The 26,840-nt window shown below is 46.8% G+C and overlaps 1 protein-coding gene across 1 annotated transcript; it reads left to right on the top strand.

Moving 5' to 3' along the window:
* The first annotated feature begins 41 nt into the window (after window positions 1-41).
* On the top strand, window positions 42-22,860 carry dcst1 (DC-STAMP domain containing 1). Its single transcript, XM_062964975.1, has 16 exons — window positions 42-4,816; window positions 4,894-5,019; window positions 6,932-7,006; window positions 7,092-7,220; window positions 7,933-8,072; window positions 8,150-8,327; window positions 10,665-10,808; window positions 11,047-11,168; window positions 12,270-12,430; window positions 13,673-13,772; window positions 13,851-13,946; window positions 14,889-15,015; window positions 15,170-15,286; window positions 16,226-16,368; window positions 22,359-22,472; window positions 22,586-22,860. Exons 1-16 carry the CDS (start codon window positions 4,741-4,743, stop codon window positions 22,832-22,834), a joined length of 2,097 nt encoding a protein of 698 aa, XP_062821045.1. The 5' UTR covers window positions 42-4,740; the 3' UTR covers window positions 22,835-22,860.
* Window positions 22,861-26,840: the final 3,980 nt, after the last annotated feature.

Genomic DNA, 26,840 nt, shown 5'->3' with positions numbered 1-26,840 from the left:
TGTGTGTGGATATATATATATATATATATATATATATATATATATATATATATATACATGCATGTGTGTGTGTGTATATATATATATATACACACACACACAAATACATATGCAAGGATGAATGGCACTTTCATACAAATGTATATATGTGTGTATATATAAACATATACACACATGCATATATATATATATGTATATATATATGCATATATATATATATGCATGTGTTTATATATTTATATATATGCACATATACATAGAACGAATGGCACATTTACATACACATGGTGTGTGTGTGTATATATATATATATATACAAGCATATATATATATATTCACACACATACATATGCAAAGGATAAGTGGCACACTTACATGTGTAAATAATGAATGACACACATACACGTGTGTGTGTATATGTATATGCATATATATATATATGCACACATATATGCATGTGTAAATAATGAATGGCACACTTACATACACGTGTGTGTATATATATGCACATGCATATATATACATGGCACACTTTCATACAACTATATATATGTGTGTGTGTATATATATATATATATACACACACATATGCATATATATATTTATATACACACATATACATATGCAAAGGATGAATAGCACACTTACATGGTGTGTGAGTATATATATGCACACATATGTATATGCATATATATATACATGCATATACATATGTATACACACATGTATAAATATGTTCATATATATGATATATATGCATGTACATGTGTGTGCATATATATACATGCACACCATGTGTATGTAAGCGTGCCATGCATATATGTGCATGTGCATATACATATATATGCATATACATATGTGTATATATATATGTGTGTATAAATATGTTCATATATATAAATGCATATATATGTATATGCACATGCACATATATGCATAGGCATATAAATATATATACACACATGCATATATATATATACATACATACACACACTTATATATATATGCAAAGGACAATTCGATGTACTTAGCACTTGAGAGCGGGGCGCACTATGTCTCCCTCCAAAGAGAAATCTATAAGTCCCTCCCGTTCCGCATTGAATGAATGTACCCACTTCTTGCACTAGGGTCTGCCAGCGAACAGCTTGGTGACGGGTTCGGGGTCCGGCGTATTGATTTGCACCCCTTTTTATTTTTGCACACCCCCCAAAAATTATATATATATATATATCTGTATACCCCCGAAATGGTGACCTGGCTACCTTGCAAAAGGAGACCCTCGAGAGCAATATTCTATGTATTTAAGAGAGGATGTGATATATATATATATATGTGTGTGTGTATAATGAGAATAATATATTCCCTTGCGGGCGTCTTCCTTCGCTTGACAACGTGCCTTCAAACTTGAACCTTTAGCTACTTGAAATGCAGAACAGCTTCCCGTCCTCTTCCTTTAACCCTTTAACCGTTTGCCCCTCCCCAACCCCCCCCCCCCCAATTATTGATTATTGATCATCGGCCCCAATGCACCCCCATCTGTCCCCTCCCGTTGCAGAAACCCCATGTCGTCTTATTCTTCGCAAAGGTGGGATCCCCGGGGACCGTTTTCCACTGAGGCTGTTTGGCAATAAGAATAATAATAATAAAACAACCAAGAGAAAGCAAGGGATGGTTGTGGTTGTGGTTGTTGTTGTTGTGTCGATTCACAACCCTTTCCCTTGGGGGGGGGGGTTTCTTGATGTGCTTTGCAAAGCCCCCCAACATGTCAGGGGCAGAAAGCCAGGCATAAGGAGGCAGTTGGAACATCCGAAAGGGAGAAAATAAGTAGTTGGGGAAGGTAGTTAGGAAGGAGGTAAGTGAGTAGTTGGGGAAAGTAGTTGGGAAGGAGGCAAAGCTATTGGGAAGGAGGTAAAGTAGTACTTGGCAAAGGTAGTTGGGAAGGAGGCGAAGCTATTGGGAAGGAAGTAAAGGGGTTGGGAAGGAGGCAAGTAGTTGGGGAAAGTAGTTTGGGAAGGAGGTAGATGAGTAGTTGGCGATGATAGTTGGGAAGGAGGCAAAGCTATTGGGAAGGAGGGAAATGAGTAGTTGGCAAAGGTAGTTGGGAAGGAGGCAAAGCTATTGGGAAGGAGGTAAAGGTGTTGGGAAGAAGGTAAGTGGGTAGTTGGGGAAAGTAGTTGGGAAGGAGGTAAAGGGGTTGGGAAGGAGATAAGTGAGTAGTTGGGGAAAGTACTTGGGAGGGAGGCAAAGCTATTGGGAAGGAGGTAAATGAGTAGTTGGCAAAGGTATTTGGGAAGGAGGCAAAGCTATTGGGAAGGAAGTAAATTATTAGTTGGCAAAGGTAGTTGGGAAGGAGGCAAAGCTATTGGGAAGGAGGTAAAGGGGTTGGAAAGAAGGTAAGTGAGTAGTTGGGGAAAGTAGTTGGGAAGGAGGCAACGCTACTGCGAAGGAGATAAATGAGTAGTTGGCAAAGGTAGTTGGGAAGGATGCAAAGCTATTGGGAAGGAGGTAAATGAGTGGTTGGCAAAAGGTAGTTGGGAAGGAGACAAAGCTATTGGGAAGGAGGTAAAGGTGTTGGGAAGAAGGTAAGTGGGTAGTTGGGGAAAGTAGTTGGGAAGGAGGTAAAGGGGTTGGGAAGGAGATAAGTGAGTAGTTGAAGAAAGTATTTGGGAAGGAGGCAACGCTACTGGGAAGGAGATAAATGAGTAGTTGGCGAAGGTAGTTGGAAAGGAGGCAAAGCTATTGGGAAGGAGGTAAAGGGGTTGGGAAGAAGGTGAGTAGTTGAGGAAAGTACTTGGGAAGGAGGCAACGCTATTGGGAAGGAGATAAATAAGTAGTTGGGGAAAGTACTTGGGAAGGAGGCTACGAGGTTGGAAAGGAGGTAAATAAAATGGATAGTTGAGGAATGTAGTTGGGAAGGAGGCAAAGCATTGGGAAGGAGGTAAATAAGTAGTTGTGGGAGGCAAAGCTATTGGGAAGGAGTAAATGAGTAACCGGGGAAAGTAGTTGGGAAGGAGGCAAAACTATTGGGAAGGAAGTGAGTAGTCGGGGAACGTAGTTGGGAAGGAGGCAAAGCTATTGGGAAGGGGTAAAGGAGTTTGGAAAGAAGGCAAAGCAATCGGGAGGAGATAGTTGGGGAAGGTAGTTGGGAAGGAGGCAAAGTTATTGGGAAGGAGATAAATGAAATGGGTAGTTGGGCACAGTAAGTTGGGAAGGAAGAATAATTATTGTGAAGGAGGTAAAAAAAGTAATTAAAAGGAGGCAAAGCAACTGGGGAGGGAAATAAGTAGTTGGGGAAAGTAGTTGGGAAGGCGGCAAAACAATTGGGAAGGAGGTAAATAAGTAGTTGGGAAGGAGGCAGATTAATTGGAAGGAGGTGAAGTAGTTGGGAAGGAGGCGAAGTAATTGGGGAGGTGGTGAAGTAGTGGAGAAGGAAGCAGGATAGTCGGGGAGGAGGCAAAGTGATAGTTAGAAAAAAGGCGAAGGAGTATTGGAAAGGAGGCAAAGGAGACGAACTGATGCAACATAAGTAATAGCTGGGAAGGAGGCAAGTAGTGGTTGGAAAGGTATCAGAATAAATGGAAATCTGTCATATTATTAAGTGAAAGCAAGGCTGCAGGCATCAAAGAAACAAGCCAACACAACACTATCATCGGTTAATATCGTGACTTTTTCCACCTCCGAGGAGCATCTCGAGTGCTCACATTACATGTCAATCATATATTCGTAATATATCAACAGATTGGAAAGAACTGCTTTGATGATGAAGGTGCAAAAGGTGTGTTTTGCAGTAGAAGATATTCCACAACACTCATATTCTAATGAGACTCCGCCCCTCAGTTCTAGCCCCACCCACATTCTGGCCAAGCTCTGCCCCCTTTTTAGCCCCACCCACATTTGGGCCAAGCTCCACCCCTTACCTCATCATCCACACTATAGCCAAGCTCCACCCCTTGCTTTAGCCCCACCCACATTCTGATTAGGTCCCGCTCCTTCCTTCTAGCCCCACCCACATTCTGGCAAAGCCACACCCACATTATAGCCAGGCTCCGCCCCTTTCTTTTAGCCCCACTCACATTGTGTTTAGGTTCCTCCCCTTATAGCCCCGCCCACATTCTTTCCAGGCCCCACCCACGTTATAGCCAGGCTCCGCCCATTGTTTTTAGCCCTGCCTATATTCTGATTAGGCCCTGCCCCTTCCTTCTAGCTCTGCCCACATTCTGGCCAGGCCCCGCCCCTTATGTCAAGCCCCACCCACATTCTAGCCAGGCCCCGCCTCATGTTTTAGCCCCACCCACATCCTAGCCAGGCCCCGCCTCTTGTTTTTAGCCCCACCCACATTCTAGCCAGGCCCCGCCTCTTGTTTTTAGCCCCACCCACATTCTAGCCTGGCCCCGCCTCTTGTTTTTAGCCCCACCCACATTCTAGACAGGCCTTGCCTCTTGTTTTTAGCCCTACCCACATTCTAGACAGGCTCCGCCCCTTACTTCTGACCCACCCACTTTCATACAAGACCCCGCCCCTTGCTCCTAGCTCCACCCACATTCCACATTCTGGCTCCGCCCCCTTGGTTCTAGATCCTGCCCGTTCGGAGTTCGGAGATCCGAAAGGTCCGAAGAACAGATCAACGGTGTCTTTGCCCTTTTGATTCTGAATTACCCTAAATTAATCTTACAATCTTTGGCTTGTTTCCCTTTTCCTTCCATCCCGATGCCGGTCGGGTAGCCCTGTGTCCCGGGGACGATGGGCCAGGACTTTTCCAATGGGACTTACGAGCCGGTGAAGAAAGAGAGCAAGAAGCCCAAGCTACCCAACTCCTGTGAGTCCTTTGGATTCTGGGAGTTGTAGTCCGAGAAAGCAGCACAGAATAGACCATATTCTGCCTTCTCTTTGCAGGCCTGAAGCATGCGCTCGGGGCTGTCTTGCCGGGCTTCTGCATGACCTACCTCTGGAGCCAAGCGGACGAATTCCGGGCCACCAAGTTTTTCCTAGGAGCCAGCATCGGGAGCCTGTTTGCCATAGGTCAGGCCTGCATTTTGGCACACAACATAGTCCTGGGTAGTTGGGAAGGAGGCAAAACTATTGGGAAGGAGGTAAATACGTAGTTGGGGAAGGAGCTGGGCAGGAGGCAAAACTATTGGGAAGGAGGTAAATACATAGTTGGGGAAGTAGTTGGGAAGGAGGCAACACTATAGGGAAGGAGGTAAATATGTAGTTGGGGAAGGAGCTGGGCAGTAGGCAAAACTATTGGGAAGGAGGTAAATACATAGTTGGGGAAGTAGTTGGGAAGGAGGCAAAGCTATAGGGAAGGAGGTAAATATGTAGTTGGGGAAAGTAGTCGGGAAGGAGGCAAAGCTATAGGGAAGGAGGTAAATAAGTAGTTGGGGAAAGTAGTTGGGAAGGAGGCAAAGCTATAGGGAAGGAGGTAAGTAGTTGGAGTAGTTGGGAAGGAGGCAGAACTATTGGGAAGGAGGTAAATTAGTAGTTGGGGAAAGTAATTGGGAAGGAGGCAAGGCTATTGGGAAGGAGGTAAATAAATAGTTGGGGAAAGTAATTGGGAAGGAGGCAAGGCTATTGGGAAGGAGGTAAAGAAGTAGTTGGAGGAGTAGTTGGGAAGGAGGCAAAGCTATTGGGAAGGAGGTAAATAAGTAGTTGGGAAGTAGTTGGGAAGGAGGCAAAGCTATTGGAAAGGAGGTAAATACGTAGTTGGGAAGTAGTTGGGAAGGAGGCAAAGCCATTGGGAAGGAGGTAATTGAGTAGTCGAGGAATGTAGTTGGGAAGGAAGCTTATGGAGCCTTTGGGATGAACTATGGTTGGGTCATGGAGCATATGACTGAGTTGGGTTATGGAGCATTATTATTATTGTGTGGAGCCTTTGGGTTGAGCTATGGTTGGATCATGGAACATCTGCTTCAGTTATGGTTGGGTCATGGAGGCTTTGGGTTGGGTCATGGAGCATTATTATTCTTATTGTGTTAAGGAGCCTTTGAGTTGAGCTATAGTTGGGTCATGGAGGCTTTGGGTTGAGTTATGGTTGGGTTAGTGATTATTATTATTATTATTATTATTATTATTATTATTATTATTATTAGTTGTGTTATGGAGTCTTTGAGTTGAGCTATGGACGGTTGGATCATGGAGCATTTGCTTGGGTTATGGTTGGGTCATGGAGGCTTTGGGTTGAGTTATGGTTGGGTTAGGGATTATTATTATTATTAGTTGTGTTATGGAGTCTTTTAGTTGATCTATGGTTGGATCATGGAACATTTGCTTCAGTTATGGTTGGGTCATGGAGGCTTTGGGTTGGGTCATGGAGCATTATTCTTATTGTGTGAAGGAGCCTTTGAGTTGAGCTATAGTTGAGTCATGGAGGCTTTGGGTTGAGTTATGGTTGGGTTAGTGATTATTATTATTAGTTGTGTTATGGAGCCTTTGGGTTGAGCTATGGTTGGATCATGGAACATGCTTCAGTTATGGTTGGGTCATGGAGGCTTTGGATTGAGTTATGGTTGGGTCATGGTTGAGTTATGGTTGGGTTAGGGATTATTATTATTAGTTGTTATGGAGCCTTTGGGTTGAGTTATGGTTGGATCATGGAGCATTTGCTTGGGTTATGGTTGGGTTGTGGAGACATTGGGTTGAGTTATGGTTGGTTTAGGGATTATTATTATTATTAGTTGTGTTATGGAGCCTTTGAGTTGACCTATGGTTGGGTCATGGAGCATTATTATTATTATTTGTTGTCTTACAGAGCCTTTTGTGTTGAGCTATGTTTGGGTTATGGAGCATATGACTGGGTTACGGTTGGGTCATGGAGCCATTGGGTTGAGTTATGGTTGGGTTATGAAGAAGTACTATTTGCATGATGGGTTGGGTAGTCGTGCTACTGGGCACTTGGGGTGCCGGCTAAGTCAGTCTCCGCCTTACCTCGTAGGCCTGTCCTACCTCCTGATCTTCCCCATGTCCATCACCGAGGAGAACAAGATCGACCTGGTGAGCACCATGGCAGGTGAGTGAGCACCCTCCTTGTACAGATACCCCTCCTTTGCTATTCTGCTGAGCCATAAAGACCCCTCCGTTGTCTCCGTCTGCAGGTGTGGCTGCCTTTGGGTGGGCCACCTCCCCACACTTCCGCTGCGCCTCCCTTCTGGTGGTCCCCAAGTTCATCGGCAAGGAGGGGCGCATCTACGTCCTCACCTACGTCTTCATGGCCATCTACATCGGTAACGTGCCAAGAGGGGACCAAGTTACCGTTGCAAATCCCATCATCCATGGTCCATTGTTCCCCCAAAGGATATTAAGTGGGTCATGGGGGGGGGGGGGGGTCTGTGTGCCAAGTTTGGTCCAGGTCCGTCATTTGTAGGGGTTGCAGTGGTCTCTGGAAATGATTGAAAGTACTGCAAATCCTATCATCCATGGTCCATTGTTCCCCCAAATCTCACCAGGATATTGAGTGGGTCATGGGTGGGTCTGTGTGCCAAGTCTGGCCCAGGACCGTCATTTGTAGGGGTCGTAGCAGTTTCTGGAAGTGAGTGAAGGTACTGCAAATCCCATCATCCATGGTCCATTGTTCCCCCAAATCTCACCAGGATATTAAGTGGGTCATGGGGGGCCCTGTGTGCCAAGTTTGGTCCAGGTCTGTCATTCGTAGGAGTCGCAGTGGTCTCTGGAAATGAGTGAAGGTACTGCAAATCCCATCATCTGTGGTCCATCCTCCCCTGAACCACACCAGGATCGTCCATCATTGGCAAAATCCTTCCAACAAGTCCAGGATAGACTGCTTGGGCGTCTGGTGGAGTCTCCTTCCAACTCTGGAGGCCCTTAAGCAGTGGCTGGAAGGCCATCTGTCGGGAGGGCTTGAATGGTGTCTATGAGAGAAGGTCTCTCCCAACTCCAGCGATGTCTGTCTCTGTCTGTCTCTGTGTGTGTGTCCAGGTCCCGTGGCCAACATCCGGCACAACCTGAACGAAGTGGTGCGCTCCATCAGCTGCACGGTGGAGCTCCAGGTGGAGAACGCCAAGCGCTCCTGGAAGGTCTCCACCGCCCCCCTGCGCAAGATCCTCAAGGACATGGTGGTGAGAGAGGGAGAAGGAGGGAAGGAAGGAGTGGGCCTGGTCCCCTTGCCCTGCTGACCCTTGACCTCCTGCCCCAGAGGAGCGGGAAGACCCTCCGGTCGGAAACCCAGGAGGTCTCCAAGTCCTTCTCGCAGCTCAACCAGCAGGTGGCCAGCAACGCCGGGTACGAGCAGCGCCCCCTGCGGGCCGCCGGGAAGAAGGGCAGGCCCTCCACGCAGGAGGCCTACGAGGCCAAGACCGAGAAGCGATGCTCCCGTGAGTCACCAAAAGGTCCTCCCAGATGCCACCTAGTCCATTCCACCCAATGCAGGATCTCCAGTAGGACCCTAGAGTCATAGAAGGGTCCACCAGAGACCATCTAGTACATTCTTCTCGATGCAGGATCTCTCGTAAGACCCAAAAGTTATACAAGGGTCCACCAGAGGCCATCTAGCCCATTCTTCTCAATGCAGGATCTCTCAGAAGACCCAAAAGTCATAGAAGAGTCCACCAGATGCCACCAAGTCCATTCCACCCAATGGAGGATCTCCAGACCCTAGAGTCATAGAAGGGTCCCCGAGATACCAGAGGGTCCTCCAGATGCCACCTAGTCCATTCCGCCCAATGGAGGATCTCCAGTAGAGTCATAGAAGGGTCCACCAGAGGCCATCTAGTCCATTCCGCCCAATGGAGAATCTCCAGTAGAGTCATAGAAGGGTCCACCAGAGACCATCTAGTCCATTCTACTGAAGTCATAGAAGGGTTCCTCAAAGACCATCTAGTCCATTCCGCCCAATGGAGGATCTCCAGATCCTAGAGTCATAGAAGGGTCTCCCAGATACCAGAGGGTCCTCCAGATGCTACCTAGTCCATTCCGCCCAATGGAGAATCTCCAGTACAGTCATAGATGGATCCACCAGAGGCCATCTAGTCCATTCCACCCAATGGAGAATCGCCAGTAGAGTCATAGAAGGGTCCTCCGGATGCCACCTAGTCCATTCCGCCCAATGGAGGATCTCCAGACGCTAGAGTCATAGAAGGGTCCCCGAGATACCAGAGGGTCCTCGAGATGCCACCTAGTCCATTCCGCCTAATGGAGGATCTCCAGTAGAGTCATAGAAGGGTCCACCAGAGACCATCTAGTCCATTCTACTGAAGTCATAGAAGGGTTCCTCAGAGACCATCTAGTCCATTCTGCCCAATGGAAGAACTCCAGACCCTAGAGTCATATAAGGGTCCCCGAGATACCAGAGGGTCCTCCAGATGCCATCTAGTCCATTCGACCCAATGGAGGATCTCCAGTAGAACCCTAAAGTCATAGAAGGGTCCACCAGAGACCACCTAATCCATTCCACCCAATGGAGGATCTCCAGACCCTAGAGTCATAGAAGGGTCCCCGAGATACCAGAGGGTCCTCCAGATGCCACCTAGTCCATTCCGCCCAATGGAGGATCTCCAGTAGAGTCATAGAAGGATCCACCAGAGGCCATCTAGTCCATTCCATCCAATGGAGGATCTCCAGTAGAATCCTAAAGTCATAGAAGGGTCCACCAGAGACCACCTAATCCATTCCGCCCAATGGAGGATCTCCAGTACAGTCATAGATGGATCCACCAGAGGCCATCTAGTCCATTCCACCCAATGGAGAATCTCCAGTAGAGTCATAGAATGGTCCACCAGAGGCCACCTAGTCCATTCCACCCAATGCAGGATCTCCAGACCCTAAAGTCATATAAGGGTCCCCGAGATACCAGAGGGTCCTCCAGATGCCACCTAGTCCATTCTGCCCAATGGAGAATCGCCAGTAGAGTCATAGAAGGGTCCTCCAGATGCCACCTAGTCCATTCCGCCCAATGGAGGATCTCCAGACGCTAGAGTCATAGAAGGGTCCCCGAGATACCAGAGGGTCCTCGAGATGCCACCTAGTCCATTCCGCCTAATGGAGGATCTCCAGTAGAGTCATAGAAGGGTCCACCAGAGACCATCTAGTCCATTCTACTGAAGTCATAGAAGGGTTCCTCAGAGACCATCTAGTCCATTCTGCCCAATGGAAGAACTCCAGACCCTAGAGTCATATAAGGGTCCCCGAGATACCAGAGGGTCCTCGAGATGCCATCTAGTCCATTCGACCCAATGGAGGATCTCCAGTAGAGTCATAGAAGGATCCACCAGAGGCCATCTAGTCCATTCCATCCAATGGAGGATCTCCAGTAGAATCCTAAAGTCATAGAAGGGTCCACCAGAGACCACCTAATCCATTCCACCCAATGGAGGATCTCCAGTACAGTCATAGATGGATCCACCAGAGGCCATCTAGTCCATTCCACCCAATGGAGAATCTCCAGTAGAGTCATAGAATGGTCCACCAGAGGCCACCTAGTCCATTCCACCCAATGCAGGATCTCCAGACCCTAAAGTCATATAAGGGTCCCCGAGATACCAGAGGGTCCTCCAGATGCCACCTAGTCCATTCTGCCCAATGGAGGATCTCCAGACCCTAGAGTCATAGAAGGGTCCCCCAGATACCAGAGGGTCCTCCAGATGCCACCCAGTGCAGGACCTCCAGCAAGACCCTAGAGCCAGCCCAGACCTAAGTGCAGACTTTCCTCCTAGACATTGTCGACAAGTCCATTGTCCGCTGCCAGGCCTGGTTCGAGACCAAGTACCGCGCCTGCCTCCGCACCATCGTGGTCCCCTTGGTCAGCCACTTGCTCTGCCTCCCCATGAAGTTCAGCTTCCTCTGCCATTTCGCCCGAAGTGAGTGAATTCCTTCCCAAAACTACGACAGACACCCAATATATCTGGGGCGGCTTTGTAGGAACTGTCCAGGGTGCTGAAGACATTGGAGGAGACGGGGTTCAGCACCTTGGAGAGCTCCTCTGAGCTTCGCAATCCATTATTATGATTATGATTATTATTTGATAACCCGACAGCCATTGCATGCATATTTTGAGCCTCGTTCCCACATTCATTGGGTTTCCTCCTCCCTCCCCAGTCATGTACACGTGGTGCCGGGACAAGATCCCCGTGGAAGGAAACTTTGGCCAGACCTACGACCGGGTCAACGGCTCTGTGGACAACCTGAACCAGGACTTCACGGCCACCTTGGTCTACAAGGTGCGGACCTCGGCCGTAAACAAATGCTTTATCCGCTTGCTGTATTTATTAATTTTTTTAGAGGTAGAGAAAGCATTTGACAACCTGTCCTGGCCGCTTATGCACGCTGCCATACAGAAGACGAATACACATTGAGGACAGCAATGCAAGATGCACACAATGTCCTTCTCCTTCTCATAGAATAGTAGAGTTGGGAGAGACCTCATGGGCCATCCAGTCCAACCCCATTCTGCCAAGAAGCAGGAAATCGCATTCAAAGCACCCCCGACAGATGGCCATCCAGCCTCTGCTTCAAAGCCTCCACCACACTCCGCAGCAGAGAGTTCCACTGCTGAACAGCCCTTCTCACAGTGAGGAAGTTCTTCCTGATGTTCAGGTGGAATCTCCTTCCTTTCCTGTAGTTTGAAGCCCTTGTTCCCTTGCGTTCTAGTCTGCAGGGCAGTAGAAAGGAAGCTCCCTCCCTCCTCCCTAGGACTTCCCTTCACATATTTGTCCATGGCTATCATCATGTCTCCTCTCAGCCTTCTCTTCTGCAGGCTAAACATGCCCAGCTCTTTAAGCCGCTCCTCATAGGGCTTGTTCTCCAGACCTTTGATCCTTTTAGTTGCCCTCCTCTGGACACATTCCAGCTTGTCAACATCTCCCTTCAATTGCGGTGCCCAAAATTGGACACAGTGTGATTCCAGGTGTGGTCTGACCAAGGCAGAATAGACTTCCCTCGATCTAGACACTATTCCCCTATTGGGCCAGAATCCCGTTGGCTTTTTTCGCCGCCGCATCACATTGTTGGCTCATGTTTAACTTGTTCCCCACGACGACTCCAAGATCTTTTTCACATGTACTGCTGTCGAGCCAGGCATCGTCCCCCATTCTGTATCTTTGATTTCCATTTTTTCTGCCGAAGTGAAGTCTCTTGCATTTGTCCCTGTTGAACTTCATTTTGTGAGTTTCGGCCAATCATCTCTCTAGTCTGTCAAGATCGTTTTGAATTCTGCTCCTGTCTTCTGGAGTGTTGGCTCTCCCTCCCAGTTTGGTGTCGTCTGCAAACTTGATGATCGTGCCTTCTAACCCTTCCTCTTCCTCTTCCCCTTCCTCTTCCAGGAAGACGAGCAGTCCATGCTGATGGGGGCCAACCTGTCGGCCCACAAGCACCTGGCGGACGACGTCAACGAGGAGCTGGCCGAGCACAGCAAGCGCCTGGCCTCCGCCGTCTCCGTCTTCCGCGTCCTGCTCTCCGCCACCTTCATCATCATCTTCGCCTCGTGAGTCGGAAACGGGGAAAAGGAAAAGGAAGGAGAATGGGAAGACAGAAGGGGAAGAAGAAGAAGAGGAAAAGGAAGAAAGATGAAAAGAAAGGGGAAGAGGAAGGAAAGGGAAGAGGAATGGGAAGAGGAAGAAGAAGTGGAAAAGGAAGAAGAATGGGAAAATGAAGGGGAAGGGGTAGATAAAGGAAAGAGAAAAGGGAAGAGGGAAGGGGAAGAGGAAAAAGAAGAAAAGGAAGTGGTAAAGGAAGGGGAAGAGGAAAGGGGAAAAGGAGAGGGAAGAGGGAAGAAGAAAGAGAAGAGGAAGAAGAAAGGGAGGAAAAGGAGAAGGAAAAGGAAGAGGAAGGGGAAGATGAAAGGGGAAGAAGAAAGGGAGGAAAAGGAGAAGGAAAAGGAGAAGGAAAAGGAAGAGGAAAGGGAAGAGGAAAGGGAAGAGGAAGGCCTCTGATGCGATTATGTGCACGAGGCCTGGTGGAAGGATGCTTTTGTGGGCTCCTATCTTGTCCATATAATAATAATAATAATAATAATAATAATAATAATAATAATAATAATAATATAGACTCCCAATATAGCCATGACCTCCATGGGGATTGACAAATGCCAAAATAATAATAATAATAATAATAATAATAATAATAATAATAATAATAATAACAACACGTAATAATAATACAGACTCCCAATATAGACATGACCTCCATGGGGATTGACAGATGCCAAAATAATAATAATAGTAGTAATAATAATAATAATAATAATAATAATAATAATAATAATAATAACAACAACACGTAATAATAATATAGACTCCCAATATAGACACGACCTCCATGGGGATTGATAGATGCCAAAATAATAGTAATAATAATAATAATAATAATAATAATAATAATAACAACACGTAATAATAATATAGACTCCCAATATAGACATGACCTCCATGGGGATTGATAGATGCCAAAATAATAGTAAGAATAATAATAATAATAATAATAATAATAATAATAATAATAATAATAATAATAACAACAACTGCAAAAGGCCACCCGACTGGGATCTGTGCGCATCATCTGAAAATACATCACACAGTCCTAGACACTTGGGAAGTGTTCGACTTGTGATTTTGTGATACGAAATCCAGCATGTATATCTATCTTGTTTGCTGTGTCATACAATAATAATAATAATAATAATAATAATAATAATAATAACTTTATCCCTCGACTCCTCCTTTCCCAGGGCCTTCTCCTACACCAACAGCTACAACCAGGACATCCGCTTTGACAATATCTACGTCTCCCGATATTTCCGGCTGATCGATGCTCGCCGTCGGAAGCAGGTACGTCCCCGCCGGTCAGGGTGGGAGAGAAAGGCCTGGCGCTCTCTCTGGATCTTCTCCCTTTTTGTTTTGTTCCAGAACAAGCGCACTTTGCTCCCTTTGCGCCGCGCCGAGCAGAGCAGCGTGGTGGATCCGCTCCAACTCTCCTTCCAGTCGGCGGAAACCAAGGCCGTGGTGAGTGGTCTGCACCGAGGGTTTGATGCGCATTGAGACCCTTTTTGGAAACCTGGGCCTTGCGGTTTCAGGAGGGGTTTTATCAGTGTAATGAAGTACAAATTTTTGGTTTACAGATGATATGTTTAGTTGTGTGTTTGTGTTTTAAAAGGATAAGTATTACAGTTATTGCATTTCAGCACTCAGAGGCTGGTTGCCATGGAGAAGTAGGCAGAGCCAACTGCCGTTTTGTTGAAAAAGTCCAGAGTTTAAAAAAGAAAGTCAGTCTGTGCTCTGATGAGGCACAGGGAAGATTGATCCTAGGTTGATGGGATCAGGGAGACTCAATTGTTTATTTTGCGTCAGTTTAAAATAAGTTTGGTGACTTATTTAAATTAGCCTGTGTCCTGGTAAGGAACAGAGAGTCTGTGATCGTATATCACAGGGGTGACTGTGGTTTAAAAGTAGCAGAGAAAGAAGTTCTAACTACTTTAAGTAAAAGAAGTGACACTTTAGGGAATTTGACTCATCTCATTCTAGTATTGTAACTGTTAATAAGAATACCTCTAAGTGAGAAACAACTTTGTAACCACTAAGCTCTGTGCCTGAATAAACTTGTTATTGTTCTTCCAACATCTAAGCCTTTGTCGCATATATTATAAACCAAGTTACGTTACCATCTAAAGTGAATAAGAAGAAGAAAGGAAAAAATAAAGTAAAAGGTCTCCTTCCTGAGTCTTTGGTGGTTGCATCTTTACAAAGTGGTGGCAGTCGTTATCAGCTCTTTACAATTTGGTGGCAGTTGTTATTAGCTCCTCACAAAGTGGTGGTAGCGGTGGGATAAAAAAATTCCCCCTGCCTGAAAGAACCTTAGACGTTCTTAGTTCTTTACAATCAGGCTTTAATTGAATTGTTGTTGGTTGCACTGGGAGCCACTTGAATGATGGGTGATGCTTTCCGCAGATGGGCGAGCTGTTGGGCTGCATGCCGGCCGTGCTCTTCCTGGCCATCACCTGCTCCCTGGACCACCTGCTCTACACCATCTTCAGCACCATCCGGCACCACTCCTTCGTGGAGTACTCCTTCCGCAGTACGTCCCCCGGAAACTACACATCCCACCCTTCCCTTTCCCTTTCAGAGCAATGGGCAGGGTCTTCTTCTCTTTGTTCCTCATTGGATTGGAAAGGCAGTTTGCTGATGAGCTGTAAATAATAATAATTATTATTATCATTATTTATCCATAGGCAGCCACCACTTGGAGGTCATTGTCGGTGGGGACAGCATGATGGCGCGACTCCTTCGGAGCACCATCGGGGCCCTGAACACTTCCTCCGAGACGGTGATGGAGGCCAACAACCTGGGTATGTTGGTGTAACGAAGTGTGAATTTTTTAGTTTACAGATGTCATGTTTAATTGCGTTTTAAAAGGGTCAATATTTCAGTTACTCTGCACTCATAAGTTGGTTGCCATAGAGAAGTGGGCGGAGCCAACTGCTGTTTTGGTGGAGAAGTGCAGGTTTTAAAAAGAAGCAGTTAATCTGTGCCCTGATGAGATACAGTGAAGACTGATCCTCAGTTGAAGGGATCAGGGAGGCTCAATTGCTTATTTTTGAGTCAATTTAAAATAAGTTTGGTGACTTATTTTAAGGTAGTCTGTCTCCTGATGAGGAACAGATAATCTGTGATTGTAACTCACAGGGTGACTGCAGTTTAGAGCAGTAAAGAAAGAAGCGACATTTTAAGAAGTTTGAAATACCTCATTCTAGCCTTGCAACCGTTAACCAAAGTGCCTCTAAAGAGAAAGTTACTGTAACCATTAAGCTTTGTGCCAGAATAAAAGTGTTATTGTTCTTTTAAACATCTCAGCTTCTGTCATATATATCACCATCAAAAACAAACAAGAAGAAAGAAGAAAACAAAATTTGAAAGGTCTCCTCTCTAAGTAGCTAGTGGCTATATCTTCCCATAGTGGTGGCAAGCGTGGATAATCCCCTTTACATCTGGTGGCCGCATTATAAACATCTTTACACTGGTGGCAGCGGTTATAATATAATAATATAATTAAATAAACATCCAACATCTCTTCTCCGCAGTTGGTGAGGTGAGGTCACCTGTGTATAGGTGAGATGACAGGAGGTGGAATCGTGGCCCAGGACTGTTTTTGCAGACCTTTTCAGCCCCCAAAATAATCATAATGTCCTTCCTTCCTTCCTTCCCTTTCTTTCTTACCTTCTGATTAGTTTGATCCAAAATAATGAGGTAAAGGGAACCCTGTTTAACTCCTTTTCCGCCCCCCACAGAGTGTCTCCCCGAAACCCGAGGCATGACCCGGAAGCAGTTTCTGACCTGCGCCGTTCCGCTGGGCGCATTGATGGTGCTCTGCTTTGCTCAGATCTATGCTTTCCGGCTCCGGCGTGTCATCGCCGCCTTCTATTTCCCCAAGGTGGGTATTCCCAATGGACCTAAGAGAGGCCTACCTCCAGCCCCCGATAGATAGATAGATAGATAGATAGATAGATAGATAGATAGATAGATAGATAGATGAGTGATGGACCTAAGAGATGCCTACCTCCCGTTTTGATAGATAGAATGATGGACAAAAGACAGGTCTACCTGCAGGTCTTGATAGATGGATAGATAGATGATAGATAGATAGATAGATAGATAGATAGATAGATAGATAGATAGATAGATAGATAGATGAATGATGGCCATAAAACAGATCTACCTGCAGGTCTCGATAGATAGATAGATAGATAGATAGATAGATAGATAGATAGATAGATAGATAGATAGATAGATAGATGATGGACCTAAGAGAGGCCTACCTCCAGGTCCCAAAAGATAGATAGATAGAAGAATGATGGACCTAAGATACCTAACTCCAGGTTCCAATAGATAGATAGACATAAGAGAGGCCCACCTCCATGTCCCGTTAGATATAGACCTAAGAGAGGCCTACCTCCATGTCCCAATAGAGACATACAAGATGCCTATCTCCATGTCCCAATAGATGAATAAACCTGAGAGAGGCCTACCTCCATGTCCCAATAGATAGGCATACAAGAGGCCTACTTCCATGTTCCAATAGATAGATAGACCTAAGAGAGGCCTCAATAGATAGATAGACCTAAGAGGGGCCTACCTCCAAGTCCTAATGGATGAATAGACCTAAGAGAGGCCCACCTCCAGATCCCAATAGATAGACATACAAGAGGCCTACTTCCATGTTCTGATAGATGGACCTGAGAGAGGCCAGCCTCCAGGTCTCAATAGGTAGATAGACCTAAGAGAGGCCCACCTCCAGATCCCAATAGATAGACATACAAGAGGCCTACTTCCATGTTCTGATAGATGGACCTGAGAGAGGCCAGCCTCCAGGTCTCAATAGATAGATAGACCTAAGAGGGGCCAACCTCCACGTCCCAATAGATAGACATACAAGAGGCCTACTTCCATGTTCCGATAGATGGACCTGAGAGAGGCCAGCCTCCAGGTCTCAATAGGTAGATAGACCTAAGAGAGGCCAACCTCCAAGTCCTAATGGATGAATAGACCTAAGAGAGGCCCACCTCCAGATCCCAATAGATAGACATACAAGAGGCCTACTTCCATGTTCTGATAGATGGACCTGAGAGAGGCCAGCCTCCAGGTCTCAATAGATAGATAGACCTAAGAGGGGCCAACCTCCATGTCCCAATAGATAGACATACAAGAGGCCTACTTCCATGTTCCGATAGATGGACCTGAGAGAGGCCAGCCTCCAGGTCTCAATAGGTAGATAGACCTAAGAGAGGCCAACCTCCAAGTCCTAATGGATGAATAGACCTAAGAGAGGCCCACCTCCAGATCCCAATAGATAGACATACAAGAGGCCTACTTCCATGTTCTGATAGATGGACCTGAGAGAGGCCAGCCTCCAGGTCTCAATAGGTAGATAGACCTAAGAGAGGCCCACCTCCAGATCCCAATAGATAGACATACAAGAGGCCTACTTCCATGTTCTGATAGATGGACCTGAGAGAGGCCAGCCTCCAGGTCTCAATAGATAGATAGACCTAAGAGGGGCCAACCTCCACGTCCCAATAGATAGACATACAAGAGGCCTACTTCCATGTTCCGATAGATGGACCTGAGAGAGGCCAGCCTCCAGGTCTCAATAGGTAGATAGACCTAAGAGAGGCCAACCTCCAAGTCCTAATGGATGAATAGACCTAAGAGAGGCCCACCTCCAGGCCCGAATAGATATACAAGAGGCCTACTTCCATGTTCCAATAGATAGACAGACCTGAGAGAGGCCTACCTCCAGGTCTCAATAGATAGATAGACCTAAGAGGGGCCAACCTCCATGTCCCAATAGATAGACATACAAGAGGCCTACTTCCATGTTCCGATAGATGGACCTGAGAGAGGCCAGCCTCCAGGTCTCAATAGGTAGATAGACCTAAGAGAGGCCAACCTCCAAGTCCTAATGGATGAATAGACCTAAGAGAGGCCCACCTCCAGATCCCAATAGATAGACATACAAGAGGCCTACTTCCATGTTCTGATAGATGGACCTGAGAGAGGCCAGCCTCCAGGTCTCAATAGGTAGATAGACCTAAGAGAGGCCCACCTCCAGATCCCAATAGATAGACATACAAGAGGCCTACTTCCATGTTCTGATAGATGGACCTGAGAGAGGCCAGCCTCCAGGTCTCAATAGATAGATAGACCTAAGAGGGGCCAACCTCCACGTCCCAATAGACAGACATACAAGAGGCCTACTTCCATGTTCCGATAGATGGACCTGAGAGAGGCCAGCCTCCAGGTCTCAATAGGTAGATAGACCTAAGAGAGGCCAACCTCCAAGTCCTAATGGATGAATAGACCTAAGAGAGGCCCACCTCCAGATCCCAATAGATAGACATACAAGAGGCCTACTTCCATGTTCTGATAGATGGACCTGAGAGAGGCCAGCCTCCAGGTCTCAATAGGTAGATAGACCTAAGAGGGGCCAACCTCCATGTCCCAATAGATAGACATACAAGAGGCCTACTTCCATGTTCTGATAGATGGACCTGAGAGAGGCCAGCCTCCAGGTCTCAATAGATAGATAGACCTAAGAGGGGCCAACCTCCACGTCCCAATAGACAGACATACAAGAGGCCTACTTCCATGTTCCGATAGATGGACCTGAGAGAGGCCAGCCTCCAGGTCTCAATAGGTAGATAGACCTAAGAGAGGCCAACCTCCAAGTCCTAATGGATGAATAGACCTAAGAGAGGCCCACCTCTAGGCCCGAATAGATATACAAGAGGCCTACTTCCATGTTCCAATAGATAGACAGACCTGAGAGAGGCCTACCTCCAGGTCTCAATAGATAGATAGACCTAAGAGGGGCCAACCTCCATGTCCCAATAGATAGACATACAAGAGGCCTACTTCCATGTTCCGATAGATGGACCTGAGAGAGGCCAGCCTCCAGGTCTCAATAGGTAGATAGACCTAAGAGAGGCCAACCTCCAAGTCCTAATGGATGAATAGACCTAAGAGAGGCCCACCTCCAGATCCCAATAGATAGACATACAAGAGGCCTACTTCCATGTTCTGATAGATGGACCTGAGAGAGGCCAGCCTCCAGGTCTCAATAGGTAGATAGACCTAAGAGAGGCCCACCTCCAGATCCCAATAGATAGACATACAAGAGGCCTACTTCCATGTTCTGATAGATGGACCTGAGAGAGGCCAGCCTCCAGGTCTCAATAGATAGATAGACCTAAGAGGGGCCAACCTCCACGTCCCAATAGACAGACATACAAGAGGCCTACTTCCATGTTCCGATAGATGGACCTGAGAGAGGCCAGCCTCCAGGTCTCAATAGGTAGATAGACCTAAGAGAGGCCAACCTCCAAGTCCTAATGGATGAATAGACCTAAGAGAGGCCCACCTCCAGATCCCAATAGATAGACATACAAGAGGCCTACTTCCATGTTCTGATAGATGGACCTGAGAGAGGCCAGCCTCCAGGTCTCAATAGATAGATAGACCTAAGAGGGGCCAACCTCCACGTCCCAATAGATAGACATACAAGAGGCCTACTTCCATGTTCCGATAGATGGACCTGAGAGAGGCCAGCCTCCAGGTCTCAATAGGTAGATAGACCTAAGAGAGGCCAACCTCCAAGTCCTAATGGATGAATAGACCTAAGAGAGGCCCACCTCCAGGCCCGAATAGATATACAAGAGGCCTACTTCCATGTTCCAATAGATAGACAGACCTGAGAGAGGCCTACCTCCAGGTCTCAATAGATAGATAGACCTAAGAGGGGCCAACCTCCATGTCCCAATAGATAGACATACAAGAGGCCTACTTCCATGTTCCGATAGATGGACCTGAGAGAGGCCAGCCTCCAGGTCTCAATAGGTAGATAGACCTAAGAGAGGCCAACCTCCAAGTCCTAATGGATGAATAGACCTAAGAGAGGCCCACCTCCAGATCCCAATAGATAGACATACAAGAGGCCTACTTCCATGTTCTGATAGATGGACCTGAGAGAGGCCAGCCTCCAGGTCTCAATAGGTAGATAGACCTAAGAGAGGCCCACCTCCAGATCCCAATAGATAGACATACAAGAGGCCTACTTCCATGTTCTGATAGATGGACCTGAGAGAGGCCAGCCTCCAGGTCTCAATAGATAGATAGACCTAAGAGGGGCCAACCTCCACGTCCCAATAGACAGACATACAAGAGGCCTACTTCCATGTTCCGATAGATGGACCTGAGAGAGGCCAGCCTCCAGGTCTCAATAGGTAGATAGACCTAAGAGAGGCCAACCTCCAAGTCCTAATGGATGAATAGACCTAAGAGAGGCCCACCTCTAGGCCCGAATAGATATACAAGAGGCCTACTTCCATGTTCCAATAGATAGACAGACCTGAGAGAGGCCTACCTCCAGGTCTCAATAGATAGATAGACCTAAGAGGGGCCAACCTCCATGTCCCAATAGATAGACATACAAGAGGCCTACTTCCATGTTCCGATAGATGGACCTGAGAGAGGCCAGCCTCCAGGTCTCAATAGGTAGATAGACCTAAGAGAGGCCAACCTCCAAGTCCTAATGGATGAATAGACCTAAGAGAGGCCCACCTCCAGATCCCAATAGATAGACATACAAGAGGCCTACTTCCATGTTCTGATAGATGGACCTGAGAGAGGCCAGCCTCCAGGTCTCAATAGGTAGATAGACCTAAGAGAGGCCCACCTCCATGTCCCAATAGATAGACATACAAGAGGCCTACTTCCATGTTCTGATAGATGGACCTGAGAGAGGCCAGCCTCCAGGTCTCAATAGATAGATAGACCTAAGAGGGGCCAACCTCCACGTCCCAATAGACAGACATACAAGAGGCCTACTTCCATGTTCCGATAGATGGACCTGAGAGAGGCCAGCCTCCAGGTCTCAATAGGTAGATAGACCTAAGAGAGGCCAACCTCCAAGTCCTAATGGATGAATAGACCTAAGAGAGGCCCACCTCTAGGCCCGAATAGATATACAAGAGGCCTACTTCCATGTTCCAATAGATAGACAGACCTGAGAGAGGCCTACCTCCAGGTCTCAATAGATAGATAGACCTAAGAGGGGCCAACCTCCATGTCCCAATAGATAGACATACAAGAGGCCTACTTCCATGTTCCGATAGATGGACCTGAGAGAGGCCAGCCTCCAGGTCTCAATAGGTAGATAGACCTAAGAGAGGCCAACCTCCAAGTCCTAATGGATGAATAGACCTAAGAGAGGCCCACCTCCAGATCCCAATAGATAGACATACAAGAGGCCTACTTCCATGTTCTGATAGATGGACCTGAGAGAGGCCAGCCTCCAGGTCTCAATAGGTAGATAGACCTAAGAGAGGCCCACCTCCAGATCCCAATAGATAGACATACAAGAGGCCTACTTCCATGTTCTGATAGATGGACCTGAGAGAGGCCAGCCTCCAGGTCTCAATAGATAGATAGACCTAAGAGGGGCCAACCTCCACGTCCCAATAGACAGACATACAAGAGGCCTACTTCCATGTTCCGATAGATGGACCTGAGAGAGGCCAGCCTCCAGGTCTCAATAGGTAGATAGACCTAAGAGAGGCCAACCTCCAAGTCCTAATGGATGAATAGACCTAAGAGAGGCCCACCTCTAGGCCCGAATAGATATACAAGAGGCCTACTTCCATGTTCCAATAGATAGACAGACCTGAGAGAGGCCTACCTCCAGGTCTCAATAGATAGATAGACCTAAGAGGGGCCAACCTCCATGTCCCAATAGATAGACATACAAGAGGCCAACCTCCAGGTCTCAATAGGCAGATAGACCTAAGAGAGGCCCACATCCAGGTCACAATAGATAGATAGATAGATAGATCTCTCCTCCTCCCTTAATCCTTCCTTCCTTTCCAGCGGGAGAAGAAGCGCATCCTCTTCCTCTACAACGAGATGCTGCGGCGGCGCATGTCCTTCATCGACGTGCAGCGCAAGCGCATCATCCTGCGTGCTCGCAAGCACCAGCGGCTGGTGGGTCCGCGAGTGGGCGAGTGAGTGGGGGTGGGTCCCAGGAGGCGCCCGCTCCCAGGGTCAGCCTGCGTGGCCTCTCGGGGGCCCCTGACCTCCCTCCTCCCCTCCCGCAGGCCAAGCCCCTGTCGGAGCGCCTGGGCCGCTGGTTCCCCTCCTTGCGGCGCTTCATCCTCCGGCGCTGCATCCTCTGCGGCCTCCCCGAGTCGCCCCGCTCCCTCCTCTGCCCCAACGAAGACTGCGGGACCCTCTACTGCCGCCTCTGCTGGCAGGACATGGGCCAGCGGTGCTTCGCCTGCGACCCCAACGCCGTCCTCTCCGACGACGACAGCGACAGCGACGCCTCCGGGGGATACGCCGATTAGACCCATTAAAAGCCTGCTTTGCTCAACACGGGCCTCCTTGGAGTGGAGATTGGGGGGGCTCCAGAGGCTATCTAGTCCAAAGCCAAGGCACGCCAATATAGCCAAGGCCCATCTCCTGCTTTAGGGGCCCACCAAGGACCTAGAGGTCATCTAGGCCAACCAACTGGCAAAAGGGTCTTAGAGGTCATCTATTCCAACCTCCTGGCAAAGGGCCTAGAAGTCATCCTTCTAGCAAAAGGGTCCTAGAGGTCATCCAGTCCAGCCTCCTGGCAAAAGGGTCCTACACGTCATCTAGTCGACCTCCTGGCAAAGGATCTAGAGGTCATCTAGGCCAACCAACTGGCAAAGGACCTTAAGATCATCCTCTTAGCAAAAGGGTCTTAGACGTCATCCAGTCCAGCTTCCTGGCAAAAGGGTCCTAGAGGTCATCTAGACCAACCTACTGCCCCTCAAAGCCAAGGCATACCAATATAGCCAAAGCCCATCTAATGGTTTACAGGCCCACTAAGGACCTAGCATCTATCTAGACCAACCTCCTAGCAAAAGGGTCCTAGAGGTAATCCAGTCCAGCCTCCTGGCAAAAGGGTCCTAGAGGTCATCTAGTCCAACCTACTGCCCCTCAAAGCAAAGTCACACCAATATAGCCAAGGCCCATCTAATGGTTTACAGGCCCACTAAGGACCTAGAGTCCATCTAGACCAACCTCCTAGCCAAAGGGTCCTAGAGGTCATCCAGTCCAGCCTCCTGGCAAAAGGGTCCTACACGTCATCTAGTCCATCTACTGGCAAAGGACCTAGAGGTCATCTAGTCCAACATCTTAGCAAAAGGGTCCTAGAGGTCATCTATATGTTGTTCTGATATGTTGTTTTTATATTTTGTCTATTGTATTGTCTTGGGCATGGCCCCATGTGAGCCGCCCCGAGTCCCCGTTGGGGAGATGGTGGCGGGGTATAAATAAAGTTTTATTATTATTATTATTATTATCTAGACCAACCTACTGCCCCTCAAAGCCAAGGCACACCATCATAGACAAGGCCCATCTAATGGTTTACAGGCCCACTAAGGACCTAGAGTCTATCTAGACCAACCTCCTAGCCAAAGGGTCCTAGAGGTCATCCAGTCCAGCCTCCTGGCAAAAGGGTCCTACACGTCATCTAGTCCATCTACTGGCAAAGGACCTAGAGGTCATCTAGTCCAACATCCTAGCAAAAGGGTCCTAGAGGTCATCTAGACCAACCTACTGCCCCTCAAAGCCAAGGCACACCATCATAGACAAGGCCCATCTAATGGTTTACAGGCCCACTAAGGACCTAGAGTCTATCTAGAACAACCTCCTAGCAAAAGGGTCCTAGAGGTCATACAGTCCAGCCTCCTGGCCCTCAAAGCCAAGCCGACCAGTAGCCAAGGCTCACCTAATGCTTTACAGGCCCACACAGGACCTAGAGGTCATCTAGTCTAACCTCCTGACCCTCAAAGTCAAGGTCTGGTAGTTTGTTGAAGGCCCACAAAGGAGATAGAGATCATTGAGTCCAACCTCCTAGACCCACAAAGCCAAGACTTTTGCAGGTTTGTGATCCCACCACTTCTTTGCTGCTGGGAGGTGGTACTTGAGGCCTAAGTTCCAATGAATCAATTGGGCCACATGGTTGTGCCTCTGTTTGTAGTCTGTCTGTGCGATTTTCTTACAGCAGCTGAGGAGATGATCCATGGTTTCGTCAGCTTCCTTGCACAGTCTGCATTATTATTATTATTATTATTATTATTATTATTATTATTATTATTATTATTATCACTGTGCTTTTCCTGCCTGGCAGAATGGGGTTGAACTGGATGCTCTTTGGGGAAGAGGGTCCCTTCTAATTCTAGGAGTCTCTGATTCTACGTCCCTATTTCTTGCATGAACCTGCTAAAGTCTACGAGGCGGGATGGCCATTTGTCAGGAGGGTTTTCCTGCATGGAGGCAGAAAGGGGTCGGACTGGATGTCCTTTGGGGGACCCCTTCCATCTCTGGGATTTTATACTCATCTGGGCTCTGCATTTCCCCTCTGCAAGAGCAGGGCACGCCAGCAGGGGTCGCTCCAGGACCGTCTGAGAGAGCTTTAAGTTCCAAAGTGCTGCAAAACAGAAGGAAGCCCAATAATAACAATATTAATAATAATAATACCACCTGCCAGCAGTAAAGAACTGGTGGGATCACAAATCTGCAAAAGTATTGGAAAATGAGCACGCAAAGATACTGTGGGACTTCCGAATCCAGACTGACAAAGTTCTGGAACACAACACACCAGACATCACAGTTGTGGAAAAGAAAAAGGTTTGGATCATTGATGTCGCCATCAGGTGACAGTTGCATTGACGAAAAACAACAGGAAAAACTCAGGACCTCAAGATTGAACTGCAAAGACTCTGGCAGAAACCAGTGCAGGTGGTCCCGGTGGTGATGGGCACACTGGGTGCCATGCCAAAAGATCTCAGCCGGCATTTGGAAACAATAGACAATCTGCCAACTGCAAAAGGCCACCCGACTGGGATCTGTACGCAGCATATCTATGTTGTTTGCTGTGTCATAATAATAATAATAATAATAATAATAATAATAATAATAATAATAATAATAATAATAATAAATCACACAGTCCTAGACACTTGGGAAGTGTTCGACTTGTGATTTTGTGATACGAAATCCAGCATATCGATCTTGATTGCTGTGTCATACAATAAAAAAAAAATAATAATAATAGATGCATAGCTACTTTAAATACATAATAATAATAATAATAATAATAATAATAATAATAATAATAATAATAATAAGTTACATAGCCACTTTGAGTCTCCTTTGGGAGAGATAAAGCAGGGTATAAATAAATATAATATTAATAAGAAAAATATGAGGCTCCTGCGCTGCGAACCAGAAGGAAGCCCAGTAATAATAATAATAATAATAATAATAATAATAATAATAATAATTCTGGGATCTGTGCGCATCATCCAAAAATACATCACACAGTCCTAAACGCTTGGGAAGTGTTCGACTTGTGATTTTGTGATATGAAATCCAGCATATCTATCTCGTTTGCTGTGTCATACAATAAAATCATAATGAAATAATAATAATAATAGATGCATAGCTACTTTAAATACATAATAATAATAATAATAATAATAATAATAATAATAATAATAGTTATATAGTCTCCTTTGGGAGAGATAAAGCAGGGTATAAATAAATATAATATTAATAAGAAAAATATTAGTCTCCTGCGCTGCGAACCAGAAGGAAGCCCAGTAATAATAATAATAATCATCATCATCATCATCATTCCAGCTGCTGCTAAAACCATAAGGAAGCCCAGTAACAACAACAACAACAACAACAGTTCCAGCTGCTGCTAAAACTGGACAGGAGCACAAGTTTTGCAAGAAGGTCATAAATCAATGGGCTGATTTCAGATATAATTTGAACTGGGGTAAAGACGGCTCTAGTCAAGACAGGCAAGAGGATCCTTTATCAGTGTTTCTCCTCGGCCTATCTTTATATCGGTCTTCACAAGAGTGTAAATATAAAGCAGAGCGAGAGTGCAATCTTGCTAGACCCCCTTCCCCATTGAGATGCATTGCCTCCAGCGGAAATCTTTGTCTTGTTTTGCAGCCTGAAGCCTCCCCGACACTTGGGACTTTTTGAGCATTATTTCCTATCGGGTGTTGGAAACAGGCCCCTCGTTTTTCTGGAAGCAGAATGGATCTCCTTTAACTGGGATGCAGCAGCAACAAAGGCCAATGCGGTTTTGCACCCAAAGGACTGGAGTGTCTAGATCAGGAGTCCCTCTAATTTTATTTTTCTTTTCTTTTTGTTGTATCAACCTAGAGGCATGGATGAGGGGTTGTGCTATCAATTTTCGAGGTTGGTGGGTGTTTAGTTTTGTTGTTTTGTCGGTCGCCAGGATTCCATCACTCATATATATATATATATCTATATACACACACACACACACACACACACACA

Source organism: Anolis carolinensis, unplaced genomic scaffold, assembly GCF_035594765.1.
Source record: "Anolis carolinensis isolate JA03-04 unplaced genomic scaffold, rAnoCar3.1.pri scaffold_14, whole genome shotgun sequence".
NCBI classification, from domain to species: domain Eukaryota; kingdom Metazoa; phylum Chordata; class Lepidosauria; order Squamata; family Dactyloidae; genus Anolis; species Anolis carolinensis.
This window is presented reverse-complemented; position numbering and strand designations above follow the sequence as displayed.

Coding starts and splice junctions, on each gene's coding strand:
- dcst1 (XM_062964975.1), top strand. CDS start 4,741: ATGGGCCAGGACTTTTCCAATGGGACTTACGAGCCGGTGAAGAAAGAG. Junction 4,817..4,893: donor GCCCAAGCTACCCAACTCCT/GTGAGTCCTTTG, acceptor TTCTCTTTGCAG/GCCTGAAGCATGCGCTCGGG. Junction 5,020..6,931: donor CGGGAGCCTGTTTGCCATAG/GTCAGGCCTGCA, acceptor CTTACCTCGTAG/GCCTGTCCTACCTCCTGATC.